Source organism: Rhinichthys klamathensis, unplaced genomic scaffold (genome assembly GCF_029890125.1).
Source record: "Rhinichthys klamathensis goyatoka isolate OS25496 unplaced genomic scaffold, OSU_Roscu_1.1 h1tg000021l_1, whole genome shotgun sequence".
NCBI classification, from domain to species: domain Eukaryota; kingdom Metazoa; phylum Chordata; class Actinopteri; order Cypriniformes; family Leuciscidae; genus Rhinichthys; species Rhinichthys klamathensis.
The window spans coordinates 2,086,960-2,104,434 of NW_026606572.1; the positions used below are offsets into that span (position 1 = coordinate 2,086,960).

General features: G+C 38.5%; 1 protein-coding gene across 1 annotated transcript in view; it reads right to left on the reverse strand.

Annotated features, from left to right (window-relative positions):
- The window catches only part of man1a2 (mannosidase, alpha, class 1A, member 2), a 108,926-nt gene extending 97,782 nt beyond the window's left edge, over positions 1-11,144 (reverse strand). The window contains exons 1-2 of the mRNA XM_056241580.1: positions 10,990-11,144; positions 8,609-9,078 (exon numbers count right to left, since the gene is read on the reverse strand). Coding sequence (XP_056097555.1) covers positions 8,609-8,919 — 311 coding nt within the window. The 5' untranslated portion in view covers positions 8,920-9,078; positions 10,990-11,144. The remainder of the gene's footprint in view (positions 1-8,608; positions 9,079-10,989) is intronic.
- Positions 11,145-17,475: the final 6,331 nt, after the last annotated feature.

Genomic DNA, 17,475 nt, shown 5'->3' on the forward strand with positions numbered 1-17,475 from the left:
AGTGATACATAGAACCGTTGGGTGAAGCGGTCATAGCCGTGTTTTATCGTGAATAAAGCACAGCTATTGACCAATCAGAATCAAGGATTGGAACTAACCGTTTTATAAACATAAATAAAAAATATAATATATTGTTACAAATCAGCATATTATAATGATTTCTGAAAGATCATGTGAAACTGAAGACTGAAAATAATGATGCTGAAAATTCAGCTTTGCCATTACAGGAATAAATTAGTTTAAAATATTGTATAATAGAAACCAGTTATTGTAAAAGATTATTACAATTTAAAAGATTACAGTTTTTTTTTTTTACCATATTTTGGTGAGCATTAAGAGAATGAAACAAATCTTTTTCAAACTTAACCATATACCAATTTATTTCAAGGGGTTTCATCAAGCAAACATCTACAGGACATGTGGCAACACCCTCATCCAAACAATAGATACCCGCCGTAGGGCTGGGTGATATGGCCAAAAATATATATATTTTTTCATATCATACGATATCGATATTTATCTCGATATTCATTTACCTACAATTAACGGGGAAGGAAATGATTTCCACATATTTGTTAGACCTTGAAAATTTATGTAAACATGTAAACTTGTTTGTTCACAATCAAACAGAGCAACTCCATGAAATCCATTTTCCCACCTAAATTCAGTTTTTTTTAAATGCCTTTTTTATTTGAGGGAGGGGGATAATAACCAGCAAATGAAATCACAGATGTTAAAATTGTGGTTTTCTAACCCTGTCCAAACAGCACTAAAGACAGGCAAAGATCAATTCAGTGTAAAAAAAACTGCCTGGTACTAATCACAACTGCAGGACTGGTAAAAACCAACAATGCAGCACAGGTAAACAAGGGGAATAGAGGATAGGCTGCTCGAACATGGCACACAGACAGGCATAACAAGAGACGGCTGTCGCAGATCTCAGTCCCCCCAGGTAAGAGGCGGATCAGTCAGAGAGCTTGTGTTTGGCTTCAGAGCTCATGGCCAGGATGAGCTCTTTGGGTCATGAGTGAAAGCAGATGGGCAGCAGGTTCAATCAGCAGGATTCATCACTCATGTATAACAGTGAATCGACTTTTTTGGAATTTAGGCAAATACAGATGGAACATTTACATAAAGCTTCTGGAATGATGCAGTAACCAACTTAATGTGAGAAAGTAATGACTGTACACACAAACAGAACACGTTGCAGTGAATGCTTCTCCACATAAACACATCCATGAATCCAATCCGAGTTTGGGCCGCGACTCGCTTATAATAAAGCAATAATCCCCAAGAAGCCATTGTTTACAGTGATTTTAGAATACCTAAGGGCCGTTGTTAGGCAAGGATTATTAATGTGCATTTGGGAATGCAACATGAGCCGAACATCTTCCCAATCTTGTAAAGAGAAATGCTTATAAACCAGCTGTTGTAAACAAAAGAGAGGTTAAGGGCTCCCTAAAAATTTTCCACCAAAACAAAACCTAATATAGTCTATGGTTTGAATTGAAAGCAAAGAAATTGAGACAGCCATGAATAGTTCTGAGATTTTACAGTTGTACTGTAAAATACAAAATAATTTTTTATATTATTATATAATATTATTTTTTAGGGATGGGGCCGATCCGATCCAGTATCGGTATCGGGACCGATACCAGCGTAATTCACGTATCGGATTTTCCCGATCCAACCTGCGGAGATATCCGATATCCATGAGCCATGTCTGCGCTTTAACGTAGTCTGCTGAAACGACTCCAAAAGTGATTCCCGCGGCCCGCCGGCTAGTCTGCTAGCTGGCTGCAAACTGTGGAATGGATATCCTGAACGGAGGTGCGGCTCAATGAGACACAGAGACCCCCCCTCAGGAAATCCATTCCGCAGTTTGCAGCCAGCTAGCAGGATAGCATTGAGCTGCCAACATGTTCGCTGTGTGGAAATCCTATGGTGGAAATACTTCACACTGGAAACACCACAGCAGAGCAAGACAGCAAAATGCAATGTTTGCAAAGCCGTATTAATTAAACCATTTGTCTGTGATGCATGTTTGCTGAAGAGAAAGAGAGAGATCTCTCACGCGGTGCCACAGCGCGCACAACACGACAGCCCATCAGCATGATCGGTGATTGTTGTAAAATGCAGTCTCTACTGTTGCTAAATTGCGGGACGCTTTTAATAATAAAAAAAGCTATTAAAAGCACAAAAATCTGCGCAAGAGAAGCTGTTCCCGCGTCGCGCGCTCCGAAACAGACCGCAACGAGACAAGCACATTATACTTTGGGCTTCATATGCACGTCTAAACGATCAAATGTAGCCTACACAAAAATGTCAAAATGACCGGCTTGGAGATTCACTTAAACAGTTTGTCTAAAATGGACGTAGTTATGGAAATAGTTGGGAGAAAATATGGTGCACTCGTTCTTAAAGGGGAAGCAGTCTAATAAACATGCTGACGATTGCTCCATTACTGAGAATCAAACAACAAAAGGCAAAGAGAAAATCACTCACAGCTCTTGAATGAATAACTTTAGCTTTAATAAGCATAAATCTATCTATGATAAACTTTGCAGTGCTATTTTACTTTTGATTACTTTATTATAATTATTTTTAGACCATACCTGAATAATGTTAGTAGACCTTCCTGAAATTAAAGCACTGTGTAGGCCTGTATAATGTGTATCTTTGTTTAATTGTCTATCTTTTGTTTATCTATTGTTTAATATATATATATTGACATACATGCATACATACATACATATCATACTTGCCTGTAGAGAGGAGTTTATTTCAGCATCATATAAAATCAACAATAATGATAATAATAATATTAAAGCAAACACAGCTCTGGTATCGGAAAAGTATCGGTATCGGCCGATATCCAAATTCAGGTATCGGGATCGGAAGTGAAAAAATGTGGATCGGTGCATCCCTATTATTTTTCTTAATATTCTATTTGAGTGAAAAATTACAATATTAAGATTTCTTATTTTGTTTCATATTCTTATATTTAGAAAAACACAAATATTTTGGCCTACAGCAGCAATACAAAAGTACACCAAACATGGAGCGAAATAAATAAAATAAAATCATAATTGTTATCGGGGGGAAAAATGCACCAAATTGTGCAGCTTTAGCGAGCGGCAATGAAAAACTTGTAAAATGTCCTTAAAATGTCTAGATTGGATGAAAAGTTAATCATCTTAATTTGATTAGACAACCAATTAATATTTATAGTAATAATGACTAATTAAACAAATGAGGTGCATTTGCTGATGTTCAACTTCACACTTATCTACTTTTAACATTGATTTTACTGATAAATGGCAATAGTCATAGAGCTAAAACAATAAAAAATAATTTATGTACAACAGTTATCAGACATAATATAAATGTAAAAAAAAAAAAATATATATATATATATATATATATACACATTAAACCCACTCCCCATTCCATTACACATGCATCTTTCATTAGTTGAAAGGCTAATGCTAATTATTTGGACATCTAGACGAAACCTCATGACTGCTGTTGTAATGTGTGTGAATGTAAGCTAAATGGAAGGGTCATAATGATAACAGCACAGAGAACCTGAACATGCCTGTATGCAAGCATGAATGCCCATTTATTACCATCACGCTTGTCTGATGGGAAAAATGGAGCATGGAATATGACTGTGCCATCTGAGCACTTACTAAACATGATAAATAAATGCAACTAAGTCTATAATGCAGAGAAGATGCAGAGAAGACACTAAGCTAAATATATACTTTCATTATGAGATGTCATTACTCATTATCACATTAAACAGCACAGCCATGACAGCTGAAGACGGATCACATGGTCACCATGAACACGGCAGACAGGATCCCAAGTCTAGCCTACAAGACTACAGTTCAGTGTTTCCCCTACCATTGTTTTGGCCCGCCCCCCCCCCCTAAAATGCTGACGAAATCCAGTCATAATAAAGGAATTTAGTGTATAACGCGGAATTTCACGGAATTTTTCAATTTGAGGAAAAAATAGAAAGCAGTTCAGTACACTTGAAATCAAATCGCGATGTAGACTAGTGTGTGTGAATATTAAAACACAAAGACCATTTAAATACGAATCCTGCATGTTCTGTGTGAATGAATGGTGCCGCCGACGCGCAGTTTCATTTAACGTTACCGCACAGACACACTGAAGCACGTGTGACGCTTGCGCTGTTTTTTGGCCTATATGAAGACACAAATGCATGAATTTCCTCTCCAGGCTCTAGATCCACTCTGAAAGTCACTTCGTGATCATTTCACCGCTTCATTTGAGAAAAACTATCATTATGACATAAACACACAGAAACTCAAAAGGTCTTCACGGCAACCCGTCAAAATAAAAGTTCGGTTTAACTTGACAAAAATATATTACTGTTGTACATTAGAATTTAGATATGTCCCAATGTAATAATACACTAACACTAATCCAAATAAATTATCATCAAAACTGAAATTAAGGAATAATCCATGTTTTAATTTTAACAGTAGGCTAAAGCTCATTGTGCAGCAAGTTATTTGACAAAAAGTTTATTTAATTTCATATGATTAAAATTGATGATAAATGATAAAATTTGTGTTTTATGTCTTAATTTTATTACCAGAAAAAAAAAAAAACAGAATTAGTGTGAATTTTATTTTCATATATTTAAAAAAATAATGTTGTATAAGTTTAATGATTCATAATACATGATTTCAATTAATAAAAAATAAAAAAATTACACCACGTATCCGTAACACGAAAAAAAATCCTAGGGGAAACACTGCAGTTTGAGGTAATGCTCAGAATAGACAGATAAAACGATGTTTAGGATGTTTAGAAATGTTTAGTTCTATTTATCTCAAATTTTATTATTAAATAAAAATAAAAAACAATACTTATATTTTTATTATTAACAATAATATGAATACAATTATTTATTAACAAACAAATAATAATAACAATAAAAACACACAACATTCTGCATTGTTTGTTCTATTAGCATCAGAATGGCTCCTCAAACAATGCTATCCACTGCATTGTGGCCCTGTTTACGCCTGTACCAATACCGAAGAGAAGCAAATGTTCACGATATGGCAATTGGACGTGATATACCGTCATACCGCTACAACCCTACTAGTATTAAGATGAGTTTTGGTCACAAGTAGACGAGGGAGACATTCCCATACACCTGTTTTGATCCATCTCTTTTGTCCACTTTCAACCACTTCTGTCCTGATTTCTTAGAGGGGAAGTCTTTGAGCGGGTAAATGTATGGGCTTTTTCAGATATGATCTAATGGACGAAATAAGCTCGCATAATTTACATATGAACACAAAAGGAGACGACATATGGAAACATATGGAGAGCAGCAGTGAGTGACCATGAGTGCGTGTTAGAAATCAATGTTGAGAGACCATGGTTGCTTGGTTTGTTTTTTGTCTTTAAACCAAACTTGGGTCTTCAGCTGACAACGTTTATATCTTGTCTGGCTAGCGCGCTTCCCATAATGTTTACGCATTAGAGTGAGAGTAGGAGAGTAGGTGGTCTTTTGTGGCCGTTCGAAGTCGAACGCATCCGACCGGTGTGGAATCCAACCACACCGAGCGTCTACACTTTGATAGCAGTCCGGTCAAATGTGGAGAAGCTCAAGGCGTTTTAGACCCCATTTAACCTGTATTTAGCGTAACTTGTGCACTCGTGATCCGAACGACCAAAACGCATCTTAATACCAGGTGTAAACAGGGCCTCTGTCTCTCACTAGCAAATACACATGCATCTGACTGCACTTCAACTCTACCTTTGGGACGACAGTGCCAAAAAAATATATAAATATGCATTAACGTTAACATTTCATCAGCTCAGCAGGTTTATTTTCTAGTGTACTTAAGAGGCTCTTTTCAATCCAGCCGGTAAAATTTCGAGACTGTCCTCAGTCACACTAATGCCTCGCTGAGACAGAGTTAGCATTTGCCACATGAAATGTGCCACACATTTCCAAAAATGAAAGCTTGTGTGACCACAAAAAACAACAACACACAAGCTGCATTTAATTCAAATGTTTCTATCACGGAGGATCGTATTGCACAAACAAAGTGTGGGGGAAAACTGCTATGATATTAAAGCACGGGATGCACAGAAAATAAGCTTTGACATTCTTATACTGCACAGGGAAAGTCATGTGACTTTCAAACAACGTTAGATTGCAACTTCATTTTCAAAGATAAATAAAAAAAAATTGGGAAGTTGCATGCAAACCTCAGACAGGATAAACCTAGACAAGATTTTAAACCCAGCAAGTGGCGCATCAGTAAGCCATGGCTTGGTTCTTAAGACAGAGAGTACAAGCAGCAGCTCAATGGTGAAAGCAGAAACAACACAGAGGCCCCTGTAACAACAAAGAGGCCCCTGTAACAACAAAGAAGCAGAAAGCGCTTTCTTTCACCGAAGTTCACTTAAACTCTCAATGAATTGTAGTCTATGGAGGACCAATTCTACCATATTTAAAAATAAATACAGAAATAAATAAATGCTCAATAAATAAATAAGCATACAATTAATTGCCCCAAAAAATACAATAAACAAATAAATGTAGGTAGAAATTAAATTATACAGTGAGACATAAATGTACACTCACCGGCCACTTTATTAGGTACACCTGTCCAACTGCTCGTTAACACTTAATTTCTAAGCAGCCAATCACATGGCGGCAACTCAGTGCATTTAGGCATGTAGACATGGTCAAGACAATCTCCTGCAGTTCAAACCGAGCATCAGTATGGGGAAGAAAGGTGATTTGAGTGACTTTGAACGTGGCATGATTGTTGGTGCCAGAAGGGCTGGTCTGAGTATTTCAGAAACTGCTAATCTACTGGGATTTTCACGCACAACCATCTCTAGGGTTTACAGAGAATGGTCCGAAAAAGAAAAAACATCCAGTGAGCGGCAGTTCTGTGGGCGGAAATGCCTTGTTGATGCCAGAGGTCAGAGGAGAATGGCCAGACTGGTTCGAGCTGATAGAAGGGCAACAGTGACTGAAATAACCACTCGTTACAACCGAGGTATGCAGCAAAGCATTTGTGAAGCCACAACACGCACAACCTTGAGGCGGATGGGCTACAACAGCAGAAGACTCCACCGGGTACCACTCATCTCCACTACAAATAGGAAAAAGAGGCTACAATTTGCAAGAGCTCACCAAAATTGAACAGTTGAAGACTGGAAAAATGTTGCCTGGTCTGATGAGTCTCGATTTCTGTTGAGACATTCAGATGTTAGAGTCAGAATTTGGCGTAAACAGAATGAGAACATGGAACCATCATGCCTTGTTACCACTGTGCAGGCTGGTGGTGGTGGTGTAATGGTGTGGGGGATGTTTTCCTGGCACACTTTAGGCCCCTTAGTGCCAATTGGGCATCGTTTAAATGCCACGGCCTACCTGAGCATTGTTTCTGACCATGTCCATCCCTTTATGGCCACCATGTACCCATCCTCTGATGGCTACTTCCACCATGTCACAAAGCTCTAATCATTTCAAATTGGTTTCTTGAACATGACAATGAGTTCACTGTACTAAAATGGCCTCCACAGTCACCAGATCTCAACCCAATAGAGCATCTTTGGGATGTGGTGGAACGGGAGATTCGCATCATGGATGTGCAGCCGACAAATCTGCGGCAACTGTGTGATGCCATCATGTCAATATGGACCAAACTCCCTGAGGAATGCTTCCAGCACCTTGTTGAATCTATGCCACGAAGAATTGAGGCAGTTCTGAAGGCAAAAGGGGGTCCAACCCGTTACTAGCATGGGGTACCTAATAAAGTGGCCGGTGAGTGTATATATCTCTTTTAATTAGCTTCTTTATTTATTTACCTTTGTAATAATTACTCAAACAAACCAAATTACTACCACTTTGACGACTCAAAAAGTTAATCCATATGAATTGAGTGGTTTAGTCTAAATTTTCTTAAGAGACTCGATCGCTTTATATGATAAACAGATTGAATTTAGGTGCTTTTTTCACATATAAACATTCATTAACACATAACACATTCGTTATGGTCAACGGAACCAACCATGTTTGCTTTACGTGCACATCAAGCAGGTTCAGTTGAGCTTCTGTTTATGTTCGCTGATCAATGTTTATATGTGAATAAAAGCCTAAGTTAAATCTGTTGATCATAAAGAGATCGAGACTCTTCAGAAAATTTGGACTAAAATGCTCAATTCATATAGCCTGGTAATACCAGACTCTGCTACTTCACTTTGCTTCGTAGACAGAGTCTGGAATGGCATAATAGAGAAGTGTTTTCTCTCTCGCTAGGGGGCGCTTGTCTGAAGTTTAAAATCATTGGTTACCCGTAAGCCAATCAGATAAGTCTATTTATGCTGTATGTTATGCGCCGACACAGCCGCATCGACCCACAGACATCATGCATCGAACTCAAATCTATGATCGAACTTCCACTGTAAACCTGCTGTATAGATAGATTAGAAGCGGTTCAGTTTGTTTTCCGAATAAAGCATCACAGTGAAGATGTTATACCACCTATACACAGAGACACAAAAACACATGGCGATGTTGAGGAGATCTCACCTGTGCCGATGCTCGTCGTGAGCTCCCACGCCATGTATGACCTGTCTGCTGCTGTGCCTCGCCTCCTTCTCTGACTCGATGTGCGGTATCAACACGTCCTCCAAGCCAAAGTCAAAGCGCTTGTGTTTGGAATTGTCCGGAAGGAAGAAAAACGCTCCGAAGCACAAGGTGATGAAGGCACTGAGGATGAGGAGGAGGATGAACTTCTCGGAGAGCCGTAAGGTGGCTCTGTGATGGGGGAATGAGGAGGCACCTGGCGAGAGGGTAGGTATCCTACGTCCCGAGAGTGGCAATAGAGCCGGCGTGGTCATATTTTGATGATGAACTGGAATATGGTGGGATAAGTGTCAAGGTTGTTTTTGTGTAAGCCACACTATTATCTCATTGCGGTAAAAGAGAGCTTTACTGCCAAATGTCTTCTTATCATAGAAATTGAGTTGTCCTGTAGATCACAACTGATTCCACTTGCTCTGAAAACAAACACATTTTCAGATACTGACTGTCATAAGACATTCAACAGAAGCTTGCCATTAAAAATGAACTTCAGTTTCCATGGCAATTATGTTAAGCAGCAGAAAGGACATGAGTCTAAATTTTATTAAATAACAGGTAGCTCCAGGAATCTAATTTGATTCCTCTGTTCTAGACTAGTAGTCACAAGTAATTTGGTCTATTATTTGTGCAATATATTTGTGCCCTTAAAGTGTAGTCGGAAATATCGTAATTAAGAGCGAGTATGAATGACTGAGCAAAGTTGCATTTACAAGTGGGAAACTGTTCTAGATGATACACAAGTTGTGACATTGAAAGGGGAGTGACGATTTGAAACATGGCAGAGACACTGATATATAATATTATGTAATATATAATCTATACACAGAGATCTGTGAGCAGAAAGCACGTCTGTAGCAAACGGTGTCAAATCACTCAAGTTTCATGGTCTGCTTCACATTTAGTTGTGATACCATATATAAGTCAGTGATTGCTATTTGGGTTTATTCACACATTTTGTTTTGTTCTGTTTTGTTTAGGCTGCCATGTTATGTTTCCACCATGAATTAGTGATGTCATAATAACAAAAGGCAGATTTGGAGGTATGAGTTTCCCATGTGCACTTGAAGTTAGCAATAGATAGTGAGATTGGTATGCTAATACTAGTGTACAGTTTAGACAGCCTTGCATACTGACTACAACATTTGGTTTGAAACTTACTACGACAGTATGTAGTACAAAGTATGTGCTTTATAGTATGAATATGGGTAATATGAATGAAATTCAGATGTTGTACATCCGCCATTTTGTCATGTGACCTACTAACATCAGTTGTATCACTTCACTGCCATTCACAACGCCGCTCTCATGGCCTCATGGGATAGTAAAGATGGGAATTTCACCAAAAGTAGTAGATTGTTTGGGTAATTTAATTTACAGTTTTATAAATTTGGACATACTACTTATCTCACATACTGTTTTTCACCAACTATATAATAGGGAAGTAGACTGATTTAGAAGCAGGGAGAGGCTTTCTGAGCCAAGAGGGGAAATCTGTGTCGCTCCGCTTCACTCAAATATGCTGATCTAGGCCAGCTTTTAGTCTGTTTTGCTTGGTGACAGGCAAAGCCTGGTGTTTTGGCTAATTTCAGTACTATTTTTGTTGGTGGAAAAGAAATATACCAACTAATCAGTCAAATGTTGTCTGAACGCAAGTTACTTAAGATATTAATTAGCCTATACTCTATACTGAACTCTATAAAATTACACAACCAATTTTGCTGTTTTACAGAATAAGAGCAATGCTGTAAATGTGATTACCTGCAGTAGGCCTACTGTGTAACACTCTAGCTCGTGATACATTGCTTAATTATAAGGATTAAATCCTTTTCCCTACTAATACTCCACCCATTAATTACATACATGGGCTTTTGGTTCACACTATACAAATGGTCTACATTTAAAGACAAAAAATCATCATGAGGACGCAAGCATACATTATGGTCCAAAACTACTTTAAATATTGTTTATTAGATGGTCTTGTTTGGACTATCATGCCCTGACACAGCTTCACATTCATGTCAAACACGGGTAGAGTCAAACAAGCAAAGACGAGTAACCGTTCAAATGAGATCAGCATTATATCAAAATAACAATCATCGGAATGAACATGCGCCAAATATATAAAATTCGGCACATAGACAGTACTCTTATCAGACTTTCAGCATGACAATGTGACACCTGTACTACAAGTGCTTGTGCTTCATTACAGCGCCACATCAAGCGTTTCGTGCTCAAAACGCAGGTAGCCTATATTTAACATCAGCCAGGATTTTTATTACCATTTTATTACTATATTTACAGATATATGGTTAAATGTGAGCACATACCGTGAGGGTCTTTTTATCATTCTGATCCATGATCCTCGCTTTGATCCAAACGCTTTCTCGGTGTCGAGCCGGGTTGGGTCAAGTCGTTATCTTCACGATAAACGGCGAGTCCGCCCTCACCGCCCGTAAGGCGTATTTATCTTAAACTAGCAATACGTTTTCGATAGGGAAAAAAAAACTGTTCGATATGAGAATATAGTAACGCAACCTAGGAGAACATAAAGCAAACTGACCGACCGGATAGTGAACACAATGTTACAGCTCTAAGAGCTTTCCTTCTGCGTGTTAACGATAAAAGTTCCCATCACATCATCATGAGCTTCAAACGGTAAATATCGCGGAGCGCGCGGACGGTGTTTCAGCACAGGCCTGATCTGCTAGATGCCGTGGCAGCGTCTCTGAACCGGAGAGCGATATCGAGAGCCGATACAATATTGAAAGTAAACCACGGGTGTGTCGCAACCGCTGGGGGATCCTCTCTACATAATGCCCTATTTTAATAAAATATCAAGCCGGCCTGCGCTGGACGTGTGCTGTGCCTTTTTCATCCAGTAAAGGCATTCAGCTGGCAGCCGTGTAGAGGACTGATCCCGTCCGGCAGCTGCTGCATCACCTTGTCGGTGCCTCGGGATAAATCGGCGCCATAGACCGTAAATCCACAATTAATGCCTGAAAGTTGCCTGGCTCACGTTTATGCCCCTGCTTCTATGCACTGAAACATTCGCGAATGCCACCACCGCCTCCCATATGTCTTCGTTCCTCCTTATTTCTGTAGCCGTGTGCGCCGCCAGGCTCTAATATCCAGGATGTTGTTACTGCAACAGCTACTCCTCCTCTCAGTCCTCCAACATCCAGTCAGCTGCCGTTTGGTAAAGCCAGGGAGCGTCGCTCAAGTACGAGTCTCTCTGGGCAACGCAAAATGAATAGCGGTAGACTGTGGACGGTAGAGAAAATAGAGCATTTATAGGAGTAATTTTTCAGAGTTCCTAATTTTTTGTCTACTTTCTTTGTTTTTCTGTATGCTTGTTTATGTTCATGTTCAATTTGCTGTTTATGAAAAATATGCATGACTAGATTTCTGATGAATATTGAGATGAATATTAGTTGCATGCATATTATAATTATTTAAATAATGATTAATAAATGATTAATAATTATCAATACAAATATTAAAAAATAATAAACAAAAATATTTCAAAAATAAAAACAATGAAAAATGATTTGAATGCATTTGATTCAGGTTTAATTTTGCGATAATGAATGATCAAGTATATATATATTGCTTTATGACATTAAGTAACAATTTTCCATATTAATTTGTGATATAAAGTCGTAAACAAATATCTGAAAATTCGTAGATTTTTTTTTTTTGCGCAGCATTTGTGTTCAACTTTGCGTTTTAAAAATACAACAAACGTTCATTTTTCGTTTTGCAATTACGGGTTAAATAAGGGAAAACGAATGGACACAAAAGTACACTGACCGTTTGGACATAATACGAGACAGAGTTCTTTATTAAATTCATAAAAGAAACAATAATTACAGGAATAGCCTACTGGACTAAACCTCAAAGAAATGCCACAGTCAAGGCCTCGGAGCAGAAATGAGGGAGACACACTCAGGAACTCTGTGTCTTTCCTTGCCATTAATGCTTGGATAGCATACCACGTCTCCTTCCATTAATAATAATAAAGTCTAGTGCTGTGGCTGTCTGTGATATAGGCTATAAACCTACCAACGTCCGTTGCCATGATTTTTGGAATGACTTATCGCGAGAGGGAAAAAAGACGTTTTAGTCGCATAACATCGGTTAAGGGAAATGCCGTCATTTCGCAATAGTTTTTTATCGACATTTAGAAAAAATCGCAGAAGTTTTGCGAAAATCTGTAATGGAAACGCGCCTAATGGCGAGCGAAAGAGAGAGAATGTTGTTGCAGCTGGAGCTAATCGACGTTGAACCACAAATGATTTTATTGCAAATGTTTAATCGCAGAAGAATCAAACGTTCCTCAACTTGATCCATCGTTGAAACAAACAGTGCAGTCAGTGGTCACTTTAAAAAATGGCGGTATAGCGGGAGGGGGAAAGGGGGAAACCGGAAAAGCTACACTCCGGAAATGATGTATAATCTCACCATCTGCAACCAGATTTCAAAATCGGTTAGGATTTTAAAACTCCTGTAGTGTGAGCGAGGCTAAAATCGGGGCTAAAATCGGCCTAATTATCCTGCCGTGTGAACCAGGCTTTACTTGTTTTTAAAATGACAATTCTGTCAGTATACTCTCACCCTCATGTTGTTCCAACCCCGTAAGACTTTCGTTCATCTTCAGAACACAAATTAAAGCCTCACTCACACTACAGGAGTTTTAAAATCCTAACCGATTTTGAAATCTGGTTGCAGCTCACACTTAAGGAGAATCTTTGCAGATTTTCTTACCTCAAATCTTAAACATGCTCACACTACAAGATTTGAAAATCGTGGCGCATCACACACTACACAATGTTATAGAGGGAATGCGTTAACGTCACTTCCCCGCCGGAACACGCCCCCCTCAGCGGGACTGAGTGGCAGAAGAGCTGCTGCGTGACTGGAGTTAATAGGGGAAACTGCGTTAACGCGAGTAAAACAAACTATTATCAGTTTAAACTAAAAGTTGGACTCGATATAGCGTTCCTTACAACTTATCAAAGATCCAGTGATCCATGGATATTGACATGCAGCCAGGAATCGTGTTTCCTGACATTTATATGTGCCTGATTTCGACGCCGGGGAAATAAATGAAGACAATTTGCCTGTAAACGTTTTATATAAATACAATATAGATAGGTCTAAATCCGAGTGATCACTTACATTAATGTTATACTGTATATCATCATATCGTCCAGCCCTAAAACTTGTATAGTTTTTTGTCAGTGTTTATTTAAAAACATCCAATTATGCAGAATATAGTCTGTTCTGTAGCTTTTTGCAGTCTGTAAAAATATACAGTACCTCAGATTTCTGGTCAAATCTAGTTGTACAGTCAATCGCAAAGCTCTTTCCCGTTTTAGATGTGTTTTGTGTGATTTTCACGGCTTTCACGCTGAAAACAAATGCTGCCGCTCAGTCTTTTTGCCACTTGTGGGCGTGACCGCATTCACTCCGGCCGACGGTGACGTCATGCGCATACCCTCTATTAAGATTCGTGCCAGAGAAAGCGCCTCACGTGATCTCACGCAACAGATCGGAAGCGGAAAGGTGGATGTAAACAAAATATCTGTCCTTCATATCAAGTCATATTCGTGAAAAGGTTGCCGTGTGACTAAGGAAAGCGAAATCTTTAAAAAAAATCATCCTTTTAATAAGGATATTTCTAATGAATGGCGTCAGCTCTGTTCAATACAATGAATCAATGCCATAGATCTCTAAGGTAACGCATCAGCAGCGTTGCTCAATGCCCATTGCTGCTCAGCTGAGCATTGTAAAGTGGAGCTCAAAGTTAAAATTAAAATAATTAACAGCTTGTTTCATTTAACCTATCTTTGAATGAATATAACTTTATAATGAATATAAATATTTTATAATGAAAATATTTTTGTGTAGGCCTAGGCCTAATTCTGTGAATTACACTGTGCAAACCAAAGTAATAGCCTACAGTAGCTACTACCCACCGGATGAAGAAAGGGCTCTCAGTCTCCACAGAACATAAAATATTCATATTATTTTATTTTTCGTGTTGGCATTTGAGGAAAAAACAATGTCACGGACATGACCGCTCTAAGCGACTTTAAAATATGCTTTAAAACTTTCACAAAGACATCAAACAGAAAGCACAAAACCTTTCTTTAAATCGAATTTCGTTTTGTATTAATTGTATCTTAATTTTAAACAATGTTTCATCAACCAATTGCCTGGATTTTTATAAATAGGAAGTAAATAGCTATAGCAGACGATAGATAATCACGAAACGGAGGCGTCGGCGATACTTGATAAATTAACCGAAACTCAGCGTATAAGATAGCCTACTTGCCTCACAGACATGTCTACTTTTAAACAGAACAATTCAAAACGAAAGAAAACAGACTACAGACTGCACTCTGCTTATGTAATCCGTATGAAATGTGCATTTCTCTCTGGCGCGTTCACTACTGAAGATCGCGTGCATCCTGCGGAAGACGGAAGAGTTGCAGATGGTTCAGGATCGATATCGAAAAATCTATATTTTTGACAACACTAGATTGTAGGCTACTTATTATTTCAGATGCCTTTATTATGCATTTAGTATTTTATTATTATTTATTATACTGTATTATGCTTATTTATTTAGCAATAAATGGATAAATGGAGATAATGCGCGCATCGCGCTGTTGAGTCACTCAAAATTACCTCAATGGAAATTCCTTCACCATGACAGCCCTACTTATTGGCTATTGTGACAGTACTGACGTAATCACAATCTTGCTCATCCCGATAAATATCAAACATGTTTGAAATGATCGGGGCGAGCCCGATTTATGTAAGAGCAGATCGGGAGGTGCAAGATTCGATCTGTGAATGCCTCACATTACCAGATAATCTGTGCCGAACATCGGAATCGATCGAGGTCCTCGACAAGATTTTTTCTCCGATTCTCGGGAGGGGAAAATCGGGCATAAATCGGCCTAAAACTCCTGTAGTGTGAGCCAGGCTTTAGATATTTTTTATTAAATCTGAGAGCTGGATCAATCCTCCCTAGGCTCCAAGGGATTGAAACTTGCCGGCCCAGAAAAGTTAAAGACATCGTTAAAATAGTCCAAGTGACTACAGTGGCTCAATCTTAAGTTTATCAAGCGACGAGAATACTTTATGTGCGCACAGACAAGATAAAACAGAAGTGTCAGGGCTCTGTCACAAACCCAAGAAATTGACTAGACAGAAGTGACAGAACCCTGACAATGTTAGCCTTACTGTGTTTGTTATCTATAAGCTAGTGTGCTCCAAAAATATGACATTTCACATTTAGAAGACCAAACCCAACGTTGAAAATGAAAATCAGGTTGATGTCAGAATCCAATGCCAGATTGACATTAATCTTCTACGTTGGACATGTTCTGATCTGACGCCAATTCGACGTTGGGTTCTGACGTCAAACGACTTCCATTTCCAACCAAAATGCAACCCCTGCAACCAAAATCATCCCCTGACTGACGTTCCTACTTTCTACTCAAGGACCTTGACAGAATTGTAGTGGAGTGAAAAGTACGATATTTGTCTTTCAAATGTAATGAAGTTAAAGTCAGTGTTTATCAACGCCGTTAACTTAACGTTACATTACTGTATATATATAAATATATGACCTACCCCAACCCCGTCCCTAAACCTACCCGTCACTGGGGTTAATACTATTTATGAGTCTTCCCCTACCATCCTAGGAAAAAAAATATTGCTCCACAGATGTAGATATGAATTTTGCTTCGTTTCGCTCGGACATTTAACGGCGGCGTACACATACACGCGGAATCACTCTGACGTTTAACGGCGTAGACATACCATGAGACATACACGCAAAAGATGACGGTTCGTTTCGGCGTAGACATACACGCGGATATCTCAAAATGCGTATAGATAACACGCCACTTGACTTGAAAGTGGCGTGTATGTTTACGCAAAGTCATGATGTCATGTTGCAGAAAAAAAAAATATTTAAGTACAGATACTCAAAGTGTACTTAAGTACAGTACTCAAGTAAATGTACTTTGTTACTGTCCACCTCTGCATGTAAAGAAAATGTATCAACGTCTTTGTGGAAATTATCTACATAGCTTATTATTAAATATATGTAAAATTTTGGTGATGCAAGAATGATTTACATATAATCAAATATATGTTAAAATTAGATTACGCAATCTTATAAATGATTTACATTTAATCAAATATATGTTCAACTTCAGATAACAAAATCTTATAAATGATTTACATATAATCAAATATATGTTAAACTTTAGATAATGCAATCTTAAGAATGATTTACATAATCAAATATATGTTTAGAGGACTTATTTTAGAGGACAGTCTTGGGGTTGAATATAAAATAGTTTGCGCCCTTATACATCATGGATCCATCAAAGGACATGTTCACATTCTGCTGAGCAGCAGAGAAATGAGGCCATTTAGATCAGCCTGTGACTTAGTCCTTGGGTTGCCATAAGTATAGTTATTTTCTCTTGATTTAAGGATGATATACCAGACTAACCCACAGCAAGTGTCAGTGCCGTTGAAGGCTGTGGAGAAAAAAAATCATGTGTGAGTCATAAGAAGGCAGTGGCCAAGGGACTGGATCTGCTGTCAGTCAGTTCAAGAGGCACACATTTGACACCCTGACAGAAGTCACTGTCAGAAAGGAGGAGTTTCGCTCTGCTGAGTTTCTCAGTTTTCTGTGAGAATACGACACAGATCACTGGCCAAAAGTAGAATGACCTTAAACCACAGACCACAACAAAAAAGACTGGATTAAGAGAAAATAATTC